This window comes from Brachyhypopomus gauderio, unplaced genomic scaffold (assembly GCF_052324685.1).
Source record: "Brachyhypopomus gauderio isolate BG-103 unplaced genomic scaffold, BGAUD_0.2 sc153, whole genome shotgun sequence".
NCBI lineage: Eukaryota > Metazoa > Chordata > Actinopteri > Gymnotiformes > Hypopomidae > Brachyhypopomus > Brachyhypopomus gauderio.
The window spans coordinates 366,487-380,916 of record NW_027506974.1 but is presented as its reverse complement, the minus strand read 5'-3'; the positions used below and the strand labels follow the sequence as shown (position 1 = coordinate 380,916).

The 14,430-nt window shown below is 50.5% G+C and overlaps 1 protein-coding gene across 1 annotated transcript in view; it reads left to right on the top strand.

Moving 5' to 3' along the window:
• Positions 1–14,430, top strand: part of LOC143500493 (dihydropyrimidine dehydrogenase [NADP(+)]-like) — a 62,920-nt gene that overhangs the window by 25,654 nt on the left and 22,836 nt on the right. The window contains exons 5-6 of the mRNA XM_076994642.1: positions 2,113–2,233; positions 6,923–7,042. Of these exons, the coding sequence (XP_076850757.1) occupies positions 2,113–2,233; positions 6,923–7,042 (241 nt within the window). The remainder of the gene's footprint in view (positions 1–2,112; positions 2,234–6,922; positions 7,043–14,430) is intronic.

The window sequence follows — 14,430 nt, the reverse complement described above, 5'->3', positions numbered from 1 at the left end:
TAACCTTTCCCCTGTGCAGGAAACTGACCTCATAGTTCTGTTTGGTACAGAGACTTTGTAAACTGCACTTTTTTGTGTGTGTACATGGGAGCGAGATCAGCACTCAAGGGGGATGTATGCTAACAGTTACTGGGTATGTCGGAACAGAAGGCTGTTTCCAGTGGAAGACGGGAGAGGCACAGCCATGATGAGGATGAGGCAAAGCGCTTACTGTGCGCGAGGGTTCGGGCACTTGAGGGCTCGGGCGCGTGAGGCAGGCTCGTGGGGGTGTCCAGCCCTGAGGAGCCCAGGCAGACATGAAAGACAACGGCAGAGTTTGCATTGAGTTAACCTTTTCAGAGAGGAAGAGAGGAGATTCAGAGTCCACAGTGACTATGATAAAAAAAAAACTGTTATGGTGGAAAAAAAACAGCATAATAAATGAACAGTGAATGAATAAATCATTAGTTCAAATGTCCAAACAAAGGCGTTGCATACAATATTTACAAAATATGATTAGCATTTTATAATACTAGTGATCTATGTATATTGACTGCCTCCCTACAGAGGGTGATAAATGGATTCTGCTGAACACATCAGTTATGTCATGAGAGCACTATAAAACATATGGAATAATTCATATATATATATATATATATATATATATATATATATATATATATATGAGAGAGAGAGAGAATGTAACAAATATAAAACAAACCTTTTGTCAACGACACAAAGACAAACCACTTTATCTTTTTCAGTTCAAAATAGGTCAGCAGTATATTGTCAGTTCTGTACATAATATCTGTATCTTAGCAGTAAGTGCTAAAGATACAAGGACAAATAGCTTCAGTTGCCGGTGATCGTGTTAGGCCCGGAGAATCCCTGCAGTGCGCACAGTGCTGGAATCGTGTCAACCGCCACAGACCAGTTGCTTGCGTTAAATGTGCACGGCTGCCGTGGAGGCGTGTGTCTTATGTGCCTGGTGTGAAAACAGTAATGTATCAATATGGGAGGTAATTTCATTAAAATGCTGTGGAAACTGTATTTTTCTGCCATGCCTTCAGTCTGATTGGCAGTCAGGTTTGACCCTTAGAATTACATAATTAGCTAGGAAGGCATATAGTTGTTAATTTTTAATTAAATGGATTACCTTGGTCACAAATGATATAGGTAGTGTTACTGCATATCATCAAGTTATTGCATTTCTATAGTTCACACTGTAATTTCTACATTGATGTGTAATGTAAACCTTGGGGTGTAATATATAGATGTGTAATACCCTGGTGTGCAGTGTATATTCTGGTATGTAATGTATAATGTGATGTGTAATGTATATCCTGTGTGTGACGTATAACCTAGATCACAAGAATGTATTTATTTATTTAATTTTAACCCATGTGCTCTCCTAATATCAACCATCTGGTTAGATGTGGGCCAAAAAGCTTGCCAAGGGCTTTCATCAGGAAAAAAAATCTGTACGATACTATATTATTAAGAACTTAGGTGCCTCAAATAACGTTTTGTGCAGTATACGTCTGCCACATTGGGAAGCTAATCAGGTCTTGTTTCCTGGACATATGTTCTATGGGTTGGAGTTGTTCTTCCTTGTGGATGGGGTGGATTTAGATGTGGTTGTGCTTGAGCAGGCGGAGAGCTGCACCCAGGCAGGGAGCAGGGCAGATGCTGAGGGCATCTCTCCTCTCTAAACAGCCCCTCCGACAGGGCACAAGATGTCTAATAAAGCATGAATCCTCCTGGAGTAGCAGTTCACACTTATATGATCCCACTGTCTCTGCCCCAAGCCCCTCTCTCTCTCTCTCTCTCTCTCTCTCTCTCTCTCTCTCCTCCTCCTCCTCTTTCTCTCTCTACCTTCTCTCTCTGTCTCTCTCCCTCTCCTCTCTCTCTCTCCTCTGTCCTTCTCTCTCTCTCTCACTATCCCTTGTTCTCTCCCTCCCTCTTTTTCTCCATCCATCTCCTTTCTTTCATTCTCTCTCTCGTCCACAACAGATTGCCAGCATTAAGGTGCCCTGTTCTGTGTGTTGTCCATTTAGCTCAGCGGTGTGAATGTGAATCTCTTTTGGTGGTTGTTTTTGTTTGTTTGTTTGATTCCCAACCCCATTTGAACAGGATCCAGAGCTGGTGAGGAACATCTGTCGCTGGGTCCGACAGGCTGTCAAGATCCCCTTCTTCGCCAAGCTGACCCCCAACGTCACCAACATTGTGGACATTGCCAGGGCTGCTCAGGAAGGTAGTTGGCCCTCTCATCTCTCGTCTCTCCTCCTCCACTCATCAATAACTGTAACGAGCTTCAACGCATGTCACGATTAACTCACAAAGGTCAGATATCATTGGCAACCTGCTCTACGCATAAAGCATAGCCCACATTTTCACATTCAGAGTGGCGTTCGCACGTGCAGAGCAGTGTATGCGTGTTCACAGTGGAGTTGCCATGTTCATAGTGGCGTTTGTCACTACCTATTCAGAGTGGCGTTCGTGTGCTCAGAGCCATGTTGGCACATTTAGAGCAGCAGTGGCATGTTCAGAACAATGTTTACATGTTCAGAACAATGTTTACATGTTCAGAGCAACATTGGTGCAGCATTAGTCCATTCAGAGCACAGTTGGTGTGTTCGGAGTCATTTTGCATGTTCAGAGTACATTTGTTCTAAGCAGTGTTTGCATCCACAAAGCAGTGTTTTGCATACCTAGAGCAGTGTTTATGCATTCAGAGCAGTGTTTGTAAGTTGAGAGAAGTGTTTGCATGGTCACCGCAGTGTTTATGTGTTGACAACAGTGTTTGTGTGGCCACAGCAGCGTTTATGTGTTGAGAGCAGTGTTTGCGTGGTCACAGCAGTGTTTATGTGTTGAGAACAGTGTTTGCGTGGTCACAGCAGTGTTTGTGTGTTGAGAGCAGTGTTTGCATGGTCACAGCAGTATTTATGTGTTGAGGACAGTGTTTGTGTAGTCAGAGAAGTGTTTATGTGTTGAGAGCAGTGTTTGCGTGGTCACAGCAGTGTTAACGTGTTGACAACAGTGTTTGCGTGGCCACAGCAGCGTTTATGTGTTGAGAGCAGTGTTTGCGTGGTCGCAGCAGTGTTTGTGTTGAGAACCGTGTTTGCGTGGTCGCAGCAGTGTTTGTGTTGAGAGCAGTGTTTATGTGTTGTGAACAGTGTTTGCGTGGTCACAGCAGTGTTTATGTGTTGAGAACAGTGTTTGCGTGGTCACAGCAGTGTTTATGTGTTGAGAGCAGTATTTGCGTGGTCACAACAGTGTTTATGTGTTGAGAGCAGTGTTTGTGTGGTCACAGCAGTGTTTATGTGTTGAGAACAGTGTTTGCGTGGTCACAACAGTGTTTGTTTGATGGGAGCAGTGTTTGCGTGGTCGTAGCAGTGTTTATGTGTTGAGAGCAGTGTTTGTATGGTCACAGCGGTGTTTTTTTGTTGAGAACAGTGTTTGCATGGCCGGAGTAGTGTTTGTGTGTTGAGAGCAGTGTTTGCGTGGTCAAAGCAGTGTTTATGTGTTGAGAACAGTGTTTGTATGGTCACAGCTGTGTTTATGTGTTGAGAGCAGTGTTTGCGTGGTCGGAGTAGTGTTTGTGTGTTGAGAGCAGTGTTTGCGTGGTCAAAGCAGTGTTTATGTGTTGAGAACAGTGTTTGCATGGTTGGAGAAGTGTTTGTGTGTTGAGAGCAGTGTTTGCGTGGTCACAGCAGTGTTTATGTGTTGAGAGCACTGTTTGCGTGGCCACAGCAGCGTTTATGTGTTGAGAGCAGTGTTTGTGTGGTCGCAGCTGTGTTTATGTGTTGAGAGCAGTGTTTGCATGGTCACAACAGTGTTTATGTGTTGAGAGCAGTGTTTGCGTGGTCACAGCAGGGTTTGTGTGTTGGGAGCAGTGTTTGCGTGGTCAGAGAAGTGTTTATGTGTTGAGAGCAGTGTTTGCGTGGTCACAGCGGTGTTTACGTGTTGACAACAGTGTTTGCGTGGCCACAGCAGCGTTTATGTGTTGAGAGCAGTGTTTGCGTGGTCGCAGCAGTGTTTATGTGTTGAGAACCGTGTTTGCGTGGTCGCAGCAGTGTTTGTGTTGAGAGCAGTGTTTATGTGTTGTGAACAGTGTTTGTGTGGTCACAGCAGTGTATGTGTTGAGAACAGTGTTTGCGTGGTCACAACAGTGTTTATGTGTTGAGAACAGTGTTTGCGTGGTCACAGCAGTGTTTATGTGTTGAGAGCAGTGTTTGCGTGGTCAGAGAAGTGTTTATGTGTTGAGAGCAGTGTTTGCGTGGTCACAGCAGTGTTTACGTGTTGACAACAGTGTTTGCGTGGCCACAGCAGCGTTTGTGTGTTGAGAGCAGTGTTTGCGTGGTCGCAGCAGTGTTTATGTGTTGAGAACCGTGTTTGCGTGGTCGCAGCAGTGTTTATGTGTTGAGAACCGTGTTTGCGTGGTCGCAGCAGTGTTTGTGTTGAGAGCAGTGTTTATGTGTTGAGAACAGTGTTTGCATGGTTGGAGAAGTGTTTGTGTGTTGAGAGCAGTGTTTGCGTGGTCACAGCAGTGTTTATGTGTTGAGAGCACTGTTTGCGTGGTCACAGCAGCGTTTATGTGTTGAGAGCAGTGTTTGTGTGGTCGCAGCAGTGTTTATGTGTTGAGAGCAGTGTTTGCATGGTCACAACAGTGTTTATGTGTTGAGAGCAGTGTTTGCGTGGTCACAGCAGGGTTTGTGTGTTGAGAACAGTGTTTGCGTGGTCACAGCAGTGTTTATGTGTTGAGAGCAGTGTTTGCGTGGTCAGAGAAGTGTTTATGTGTTGAGAGCAGTGTTTGCGTGGTCACAGCAGTGTTTACGTGTTGACAACAGTGTTTGCGTGGCCACAGCAGCGTTTGTGTGTTGAGAGCAGTGTTTGCGTGGTCGCAGCAGTGTTTATGTGTTGAGAACCGTGTTTGCGTGGTCGCAGCAGTGTTTATGTGTTGAGAACCGTGTTTGCGTGGTCGCAGCAGTGTTTGTGTTGAGAGCAGTGTTTATGTGTTGAGAACAGTGTTTGCATGGTTGGAGAAGTGTTTGTGTGTTGAGAGCAGTGTTTGCGTGGTCACAGCAGTGTTTATGTGTTGAGAGCACTGTTTGCGTGGTCACAGCAGCGTTTATGTGTTGAGAGCAGTGTTTGTGTGGTCGCAGCAGTGTTTATGTGTTGAGAGCAGTGTTTGCATGGTCACAACAGTGTTTATGTGTTGAGAGCAGTGTTTGCGTGGTCACAGCAGGGTTTGTGTGTTGGGAGCAGTGTTTGCGTGGTCAGAGAAGTGTTTATGTGTTGAGAGCAGTGTTTGCGTGGTCACAGCGGTGTTTACGTGTTGACAACAGTGTTTGCGTGGCCACAGCAGCGTTTATGTGTTGAGAGCAGTGTTTGCGTGGTCGCAGCAGTGTTTATGTGTTGAGAACCGTGTTTGCGTGGTCGCAGCAGTGTTTATGTGTTGAGAACCGTGTTTGCGTGGTCGCAGCAGTGTTTGTGTTGAGAGCAGTGTTTATGTGTTGTGAACAGTGTTTGCGTGGTCACAGCAGTGTATGTGTTGAGAACAGTGTTTGCGTGGTCACAGCAGTGTTTATGTGTTGAGAGCAGTGTTTGCGTGGTCAGAGAAGTGTTTATGTGTTGAGAGCAGTGTTTGCGTGGTCACAGCAGTGTTTACGTGTTGACAACAGTGTTTGCGTGGCCACAGCAGTGTTTGTGTGTTGAGAGCAGTGTTTGCGTGGTCGCAGCAGTGTTTATGTGTTGAGAACCGTGTTTGCGTGGTCGCAGCAGTGTTTGTGTTGAGAGCAGTGTTTATGTGTTGTGAACAGTGTTTGTGTGGTCACAGCGGTGTTTATGTGTTGAGAGCAGTGTTTGTGTGGTCACAGCGGTGTTTATGTGTTGAGAACAGTGTTTGCGTGGTCACAACAGTGTTTATGTGTTGAGAGCAGTGTTTGTGTGGTCACAGCGGTGTTTATGTGTTGAGAGCAGTGTTTGTGTGGTCACAGCGGTGTTTATGTGTTGAGAACAGTGTTTGCGTGGTCACAGCAGTGTTTGTGTGGTCACAGCGGTGTTTATGTGTTGAGAGCAGTGTTTGTGTGGTCACAGCGGTGTTTATGTGTTGAGAACAGTGTTTGCGTGGTCACAGCAGTGTTTGTGTGTTGAGAGCAGTGTTTGCATGGTCACAGCAGTGTTTATGTGTTGAGGACAGTGTTTGCGTAGTCAGAGAAGTGTTTATGTGTTGAGAGCAGTGTTTGCGTGGTCACAGCAGTGTTTACGTGTTGACAACAGTGTTTGCGTGGCCACAGCAGCGTTTATGTGTTGAGAGCAGTGTTTGCGTGGTTGCAGAAGTGTTTATGTGTTGAGAACCGTGTTTGCGTGGTAGCAGCAGTGTTTGTGTTGAGAGCAGTGTTTATGTGTTGTGAACAGTGTTTGCGTGGTCATAGCAGTGTTTGTGTGTTGGGAGCAGTGTTTGCGTGGCCACAGCAGTGTTTATGTGTTGAGAGCAGTGTTTGCGTGGCCACAGCAGTGTTTGTGTGTTGAGTGCAGTGTTTGCGTGGTCACAGCAGTGTTTATGTGTTGAGAGCAGTGTTTGCGTGGCCACAGCAGTGTTTGCGTGTTGAGAGCAGTGTTTGTGTGGCCACAGCAGTGTTTATGTGTTGAGAGCAGTGTTTGCGTGGACACAACAGTGTTTATGTGTTGAGAGAAGTGTTTGCGTGGCCACAGCAGTGTTTGTGTGTTGAGAGCAGTGTTTACATGCTCTGAGCAGAGCTGGCATGTGTGTGTTGCGGTGAAATGGCTTGGCAGCGTGTTCAGGGATGGGTAGCTCGGCCGTGCCTTGCATTAGCTCAAACCGTGCAGCTCTTCACGGGCCAGAAATGGCCCCGCGCAAGCCCCCCACCCCCCACCCCTCCCCTTAACCATGGCTAATGTCTGATCCCCATGGGTGCAGGTGGTGCAGATGGCGTCACCGCCACCAACACGGTCTCGGGCCTGATGGGACTGAAGGCAGACGGCTCTCCCTGGCCTTCCGTGGGCTGGGACAAGCGCACCACATATGGCGGCGTGTCTGGTAAGTGTCACCCAGCGCGCTGGATACGTTCCCTCCTGCTTAGGGGCGGCACAGCCAGATTGTGTGCGCGTGCGAGTGTGTGTAAATCTATTATTTGCCTCTTTGTGTTTGTGCGGTGTGTGTGTGTGTGTGTGTATGTGCTGGTGTAGCATTGTGGGTTCACTGCGTATTCACATCCCACTTGTAAAAGTGTGTGTGCCCATATGTATGTGTGTGTGTGCATGTCTGTGCACGTGTGTGTGTGTGTTTGTGCATGTCTGTGTGTGTGTGTGTGTGTGTGTGTGTGTGTGTGTGTGTGTGCATGCCTGTGCATGTGTGTGTGCATGCCTGTGCATGTGTGTGCATGTCTGTGCATGTGTGCGTGAGTGCATGTGTGCATGAGTGCATGTGTGCATGCATGCGTTTGTGTGTGTGTATGCATTCCTATTCATATGTGTGTGTGTGTGTGTATGATCTGTGCGTGAGTGCATGTGTGTGCGTGTGTGTGTGTGTGTGTGCATGTGTGCGCGTGTGTGTGTGTGTGCATGTGTGTACGTGTGTGTGTGTGAGTGTGCATGTGTGTGTGTGTGTGTATGTGTGTGTGTGCGCGCGCGTGTGTGTGTGTGAGGTGGAGCACTCCTGGTCAGTGGCTCTAACAGACGTGGTAGGTGGAGTGTCTGCTCGTGCTGCTTCACCATGCTGGGGTTCCTTCCAGATGAAACGGTACAGTATCTGCAGTAGACATGGTGCAGTAGACGTGGTGCAGTAGACGTGGTGCTGTAGACGTGGTGCTGTAGACGTGGTGCAGTAGACGTGGTGCAGTAGACGTGGTGCTGTAGACGTGGTGCTGTAGACGTGCTGCAGTAGACGTGATGGTGCAGTAGACGCGCTGCAGTAGAGGTGATGGTGCAGTAGACGCGCTGCAGTAGACGTGATGGTGCTGTAGACGTGGTGTTGTAGACGCGCTGCTGTAGACGCGCTGCTGTAGACGCGGTGCAGTAGACGTGATGGTGCTGTAGACGCGCTGCTGTAGACGCGCTGCTGTAGACGCGGTGCAGTAGACGTGATGGTGCTGTAGACGTGGTGTTGTAGACGCGCTGCTGTAGACGCGCTGCTGTAGACGCGCTGCAGTAGACGTGATGGTGCTGTAGACGTGGTGCAGTAGACGTGGTGCAGTAGACGTGGTGCTGTAGACGTGATGCAGTAGACGTGATGGTGCAGTAGACGCGCTGCAGTAGACGTGATGGTGCAGTAGACGCGCTGCAGTAGACGTGATGGTGCAGTAGACGTGATGCAGTAGACGTGATAGTGCTGTAGACGTGGTGTTGTAGACGCGCTGCTGTAGACGCGCTGCTGTAGACGCGCTGCAGTAGACGTGATGGTGCTGTAGACGTGGTGCAGTAGACGTGGTGCAGTAGACGTGATGCAGTAGACGTGATGCAGTAGACGTGATGCAGTAGACGTGATGCTGCAGTAGACGCGCTGCAGTAGACGTGATGGTGCAGTAGACGCGCTGCAGTAGACGTGATGGTGCAGTAGACGCGCTGCAGTAGACGTGATGGTGCAGTAGACGCGCTGCAGTAGACGTGATGGTGCTGTAGACGTGGTGCAGTAGACGTGGTGCAGTAGACGTGATGCAGTAGACGTGATGCAGTAGACGTGATGGTGCTGTAGACGCGGTGTTGTAGACGCGCTGCTGTAGACGCGCTGCTGTAGACGTGGTGCAGTAGACGCGGTGCAGTAGACGCGGTGCAGTAGACGTGATGGTGCTGTAGACGTGGTGTTGTAGACGCGCTGCTGTAGACGCGCTGCTGTAGACGCGGTGCAGTAGACGTGATGGTGCTGTAGACGTTGTGTTGTAGACGCGCTGCTGTAGACGTGGTGCAGTAGACGTGATGGTGCAGTAGACGCGCTGCAGTAGACGTGATGGTGCAGTAGACGCGCTGCAGTAGACGTGATGGTGCAGTAGACGTGGTGCAGTAGACGTGGTGCAGTAGACGTGGTGCAGTAGACGTGATGCAGTAGACGTGATGGTGCTGTAGACGTGGTGTTGTAGACGCGCTGCTGTAGACGCGCTGCTGTAGACGTGGTGCAGTAGACGCGGTGCAGTAGACGCGGTGCAGTAGACGTGATGGTGCTGTAGACGTGGTGTTGTAGACGCGCTGCTGTAGACGCGCTGCTGTAGACGCGGTGCAGTCGACGTGATGGTGCTGTAGACGTGGTGTTGTAGACGCGCTGCTGTAGACGCGCTGCTGTAGACGTGGTGCAGTAGACGTGATGGTGCTGTAGACGCGGTGCAGTAGACGCGGTGCAGTAGACGCGGTGCAGTAGACGTGATGGTGCAGTAGACGTGATGGTGCAGTAGACGTGCAGTAGACGTGGTGCAGTAGACGTGATGGTGCAGTAGACGTGATGGTGCAGTAGACGCGCTGCAGTAGACGCGGTGCAGTAGACGTGATGGTGCCACTGTCAGGCGTCCTTCATATCTCCTGCTGTAACAGTGTTCATTCATTATTGTGTGAGGCCTCCTACCTCACATCCCTCATGTTAACGAGAGCAACAGACCTTCATACCTGGATGTTTAATTTAATGAACATTATTTTGAAACAGGTAGTTTTGCTGTAGTTCTTGGTTCCGGATCATCATGGGAGTCATTGAGGCAGGTGAAGGTGTGGCAGGTGAAGGTGTGGCAGGTGAAGGTGAGGCAGGTGAAGGTGAGGCAGGTGAAGGTGTGGCAGGTGAAGTTGTGGCAGGTGAAGGTGTGGCAGGTGAAGTTGTGGCAGGTGAAGGTGTGGCAGGTGAAGGTGTGGCAGGTGAAGGTGTGGCAGGTGAAGGTGTGGCAGGTGAAGCTGAGACGGTTGAAGCTGTGGCAGGTGAAGGTGTGGCAGGTGAAGTTGTGGCAGGTGAAGGTGTGGCAGGTGAAGTTGTGGCAGGTGAAGCTGTGGCAGGTGAAGGTGAGGCAGGTGAAGTTGTGGCAGGTGAAGGTGTGGCAGGTGAAGGTGTGGCAGGTGAAGGTGAGGCAGGTGAAGGTGTGGCAGGTGAAGGTGAGGCAGGTGAAGCTGTGGCAGGTGAAGGTGTGGCAGGTGAAGGTGTGGCAGGTGAAGCTGTGGCAGGTGAAGGTGTGGCAGGTGAAGGTGAGGCAGGTGAAGGTGTGGCAGGTGAAGGTGTGGCAGGTGAAGCTGTGGCAGATGAAGGTGAGGCAGGTGAAGCTGTGGCAGGTGAAGGTGAGGCAGGTGAAGGTGTGGCAGGTGAAGCTGTGGCAGGTGAAGGTGAGGCAGGTGAAGCTGTGGCAGGTGAAGGTGAGGCAGGTGAAGGTGAGGCAGGTGAAGGTGTGGCAGGTGAAGGTGTGGCAGGTGAAGGTGAGGCAGGTGAAGCTGTGGCAGGTGAAGGTGAGGCAGGTGAAGGTGTGGCAGGTGAAGCTGTGGCAGGTGAAGGTGAGGCAGGTGAAGGTGTGGCAGGTGAAGCTGTGGCAGGTGAAGGTGAGGCAGGTGAAGGTGAGGCAGGTGAAGGTGAGGCAGGTGAAGGTGTGGCAGGTGAAGGTGAGGCAGGTGAAGGTGAGGCAGGTGAAGCTGTGGCAGGTGAAGGTGAGGCAGGTGAATGTGTGGCAGGTGAAGCTGTGGCAGGTGAAGGTGAGGCAGGTGAAGGTGTGGCAGGTGAAGCTGTGGCAGGTGAAGGTGAGGCAGGTGAAGGTGTGGCAGGTGAAGCTGTGGCAGGTGAAGGTGAGGCAGGTGAAGGTGAGGCAGGTGAAGCTGTGGCAGGTGAAGCTGTGGCAGGTGAAGGTGAGGCAGGTGAAGGTGTGGCAGGTGAAGCTGTGGCAGGTAAAGGTGAGGCAGGTGAAGGTGAGGCAGGTGAAGGTGTGGCAGGTGAAGGTGAGGCAGGTAAAGGTGAGGCAGGTGAAGGTGAGGTGGTTGCTCCTCTCCTCAGCTGTACTGAGGATCACAGCCAGTGGAGGGCTGTGAATGGCAGAGTGGTGCGGCACGTCTGTCTGATGTCTCAGGACCCGTCGCTCTTGAAGAGTGTCGTCATCTTCCTGGACGTTTGCACACTTGTCTTTCCTTCACCTGCACGTGTAAGGACAAACCACAGGGGGCTGGAGGGGGTAGTGGTCTGGGGTGTCTCCACCGTCCTGTCCTGTCCCCCAGCAGTCTTTTATGACAGCATGGAGAGGAGAAGAGAGGGAGGGGAGGAGAGAGGGAGGGGTGGAGAGAGGGAGGGGAGGAGAGAGGGAGGGGTGGAGAGAGGGAGAGGAGGAGAGAGGGCAATGGTGGAGAAGGACCTGGGCACGACAGGCTGTGGGCATTAAAAATTAATGAAGAAACTATTGCAGCAGTATTTTATGTAAGCAGAAACATCTTTTCCCCGTTTAAGCTGTGGTTGGTGGGCCCAATGGCTCCCCTCAGGAGCTGAGTTGTCTGAAGCCTGTAGGGCTTCATCTGACCCCACCCACATCTCCACCCTTGCCCCCGCCCACATCTCCACCCAGGCCCAGGTGTGTGTGTGTGTGTGTGTGTGTGTGTGTGTGTGTGTGTGTGTGTGTGTGTGTGTGTGTGTGTCGGTGCTTTTGGTTGTGCAATCATGATTGAGACACATTTTATGCCTCAAGGCCACAAAAGGCCTGATTTGACAAAACTCATATGCAAATAAATTTATCATACATTAATCATACATTTACTCACATCAATCTTATATTTAGTTTTGCCTGATCTCCTACAGGGTCTGACGCGAAGCAGTACCCACAAATTCAGAGTTTGGTCTTTAGTGTGGTTTAAGCACAGGGGCAGAGGTAGCTCAGTGGTTAAGGCACTCAGCTAGTAATCAGCAGGTTGTCAGCTCAAGTCCCACCACTGCCAAGTTACCACTGTATTCAGATGTAATTGTAAGTCGCTTTTGGATAAAAGTGTCAGCGAAATGCCCCAAATGTGGAATGTTTGGCACACACGGTTAAGCTAGTTGGCAGGTAGCATTGAAGCAGACAGAGCTGTTAAAATAGACACCCACAAGACATGCTAGTGTTTGTGTTCATCCGTACAGTCGCAACACTTTCCGCTTGCCTGGCGTGTTTGTGGCGTGTTTGTGGCATGTCTGTAGCGTGTCTGTGGCGTGTTTGTGGTGTACACTGACTACTGTGTGAATTTACGAATTTACCTCAGAGGTTCCTGCCCATCTGAGCATGGCGTGCAGGGAGGTCCAGCCATCTTGACTCCAGACGTTTGTGTCAGTGTCAACCCGCTAATCACGCGGTCTGTGACTGTCTGATCAGATGTTATCATGGCCGCGTCCTCTTTGCCTTTCACCTTACAAATAAGCATGGCATGTTTGTACTTCTGTGAGCCTTGACACAACAACAAAAGATCCCTTGAAAAGGGAACAAAGATGTGGCAAAGCCCAGCTGAGACTGTGGCTTCAAATAGCAGAATTTCGCTGGAAAACAGTTTGAACGGACTTGTGTAGTGAATTCACCTCCTGACACATTGTTACTGCCACAGTGACCAGCAGAGACTAACAGGCTGCTTGATATATTCTAGAAAACTTTTAGGACCACACAGTAGATGACACGAGCTGTGTGTGTGTTTTATATTTAGACCAGTAATACCATAGCGCTGCAAGCTCCAATGCACATTGTCTGTGTATGGATGACCATAGTGTGTGTGTGTATGTGTATGTAAGCACATGTGTGTGTAAGTGCGTGCGTGGGTGCATGCGTGCGTGTGTGTAAACGCGTGTGTGTGTGTATGTGTAAGTGCATGTGTGTGCGTGCATGCGTGGTTGTGTAAGCTTGTGTGTGTGTATGTGTGCTTGCGTGCGTGTGCGTGCGTGTGTGTGCGCGCGTGTGTGTGTTTGTGTAAGTGCGTGTTTGTGTGCGTGCGTGTGTGTGTCTAAGCACGTGCGTGTGTGTAAGCACATGCGTGTGTGTGTATGTGTGTAAGCATGTGTGTGTGTGTGTGTGTGTGTGTGTGTGTGTGTGTGTGTGTGTGTGTAAGCACGTGCGTGTGTGTAAGCACGTGCGTGTGTGTGTAAGCACATGCATGTGTGTGTGTGTGTGTAAGCACGTGCTTGTGTGTGCGTGTGTGTGCGTGTGTGTGCGTGTGTGTGCGTGTGTGTGAGTGTGTGTGTGTGCGTGCGTGCGTTTGTGAGTGTGCGTGTGTGTGTGCACGTGCGTGTGAGTGTGTGTGCGTGCGAGTGTGCGTGTGTGTGTGTGAGTGTGTGTGTGTGCGTGCGTTTGTGAGTGTGCGTGTGTGTGTGCACGTGCGTGTGAGTGTGTGTGTGTGCGTGCGAGTGTGCGTGTGTGCGTGTATGCGTGTGTGTGTGTGCGTGTGTGTGCGTGTGTGTGCGTGTGTGCGTGTGTGCGTGTGTGTGTGCGTGTGTGTGTGTGAGTGTGTGTGTGTGCGTGCGTTTGTGAGTGTGCGTGTGTGTGTGCACGTGCGTGTGAGTGTGTGTGTGTGCGTGCGAGTGTGCGTGTGTGCGTGTGTGCGTGTATGCGTGTGTGTGTGTGCGTGTGTGTGCGTGTGTGTGCGTGTGTGTGCGTGTGTGCGTGTGTGCGTGTGTGCGTGTGTGCGTGCGTGTGTGTGTGTGTGTGTGTGTGTGTGTGTGTGTGTGCTGGCCTTCATTAGAGTGCACTGCCATGGCCTGGCTGGTGTCCGAGCCCCTGTGAGAGCTGCATGTATGCAACCGCATAACGGGAACCTATCAGCAGAGAGAGGGAAGGAGAGAGAGAGGACTAGAGAGTGCAGGATAGAGGACAAAAGAGGATAAGAGAGAGAGAGAGAGAAAGAGAGTGAGAATGAGAGAGAGAGAGAGAGAGAGAGAGAGAGAGAGAGAGAGAGAGAGAGAGAAATGGGGGAACAGCATAAACGCCCCACTCAAGTGTTCCTGTGAACGTGGTCAGGACGGATCCTGACACTATCGCTGCCTCCATCATGTTTCTTTGCTTCTTTGCTTATTGATGGTGGCCACAACTCGGGGCAGCAGCCCGGGGCCTGTAGACCGCTTCCCTGCACTCTCCTCTAGAGAGGGTCGTGGGCACGGCAGCCGTGGTCTTCACACGGACACAGACACACACCTGCAAGAAGCAATCATCTGCCAGCCAAGCCTGACTCCACCCCCAAACCCACCCTGACTCCACCCCAAGCCCACCCTAACTCCACCCTTGAGATTAGTCTGGCTCCATCTGCATGCATCTGCACTGACACCCCCCCCCCCCCCCCCCCCCCCACTGCTCCTGCTGTAGGGAAGAAAAGCAGGAGTGAATCTTCCTCCTCCTCCATCTCCTCCTCCTCTCTTAAGGGCAGCCCGTGTGTTTTGCATAGGGTCTTTTCCACATTTACATTTTTATTTAGCGACCCTCCCCCTCGCTGCCCGTGAGTCCTGCTCAGGCTGATGTGTGGCAGGACCGCAGGACGCCAGACGCG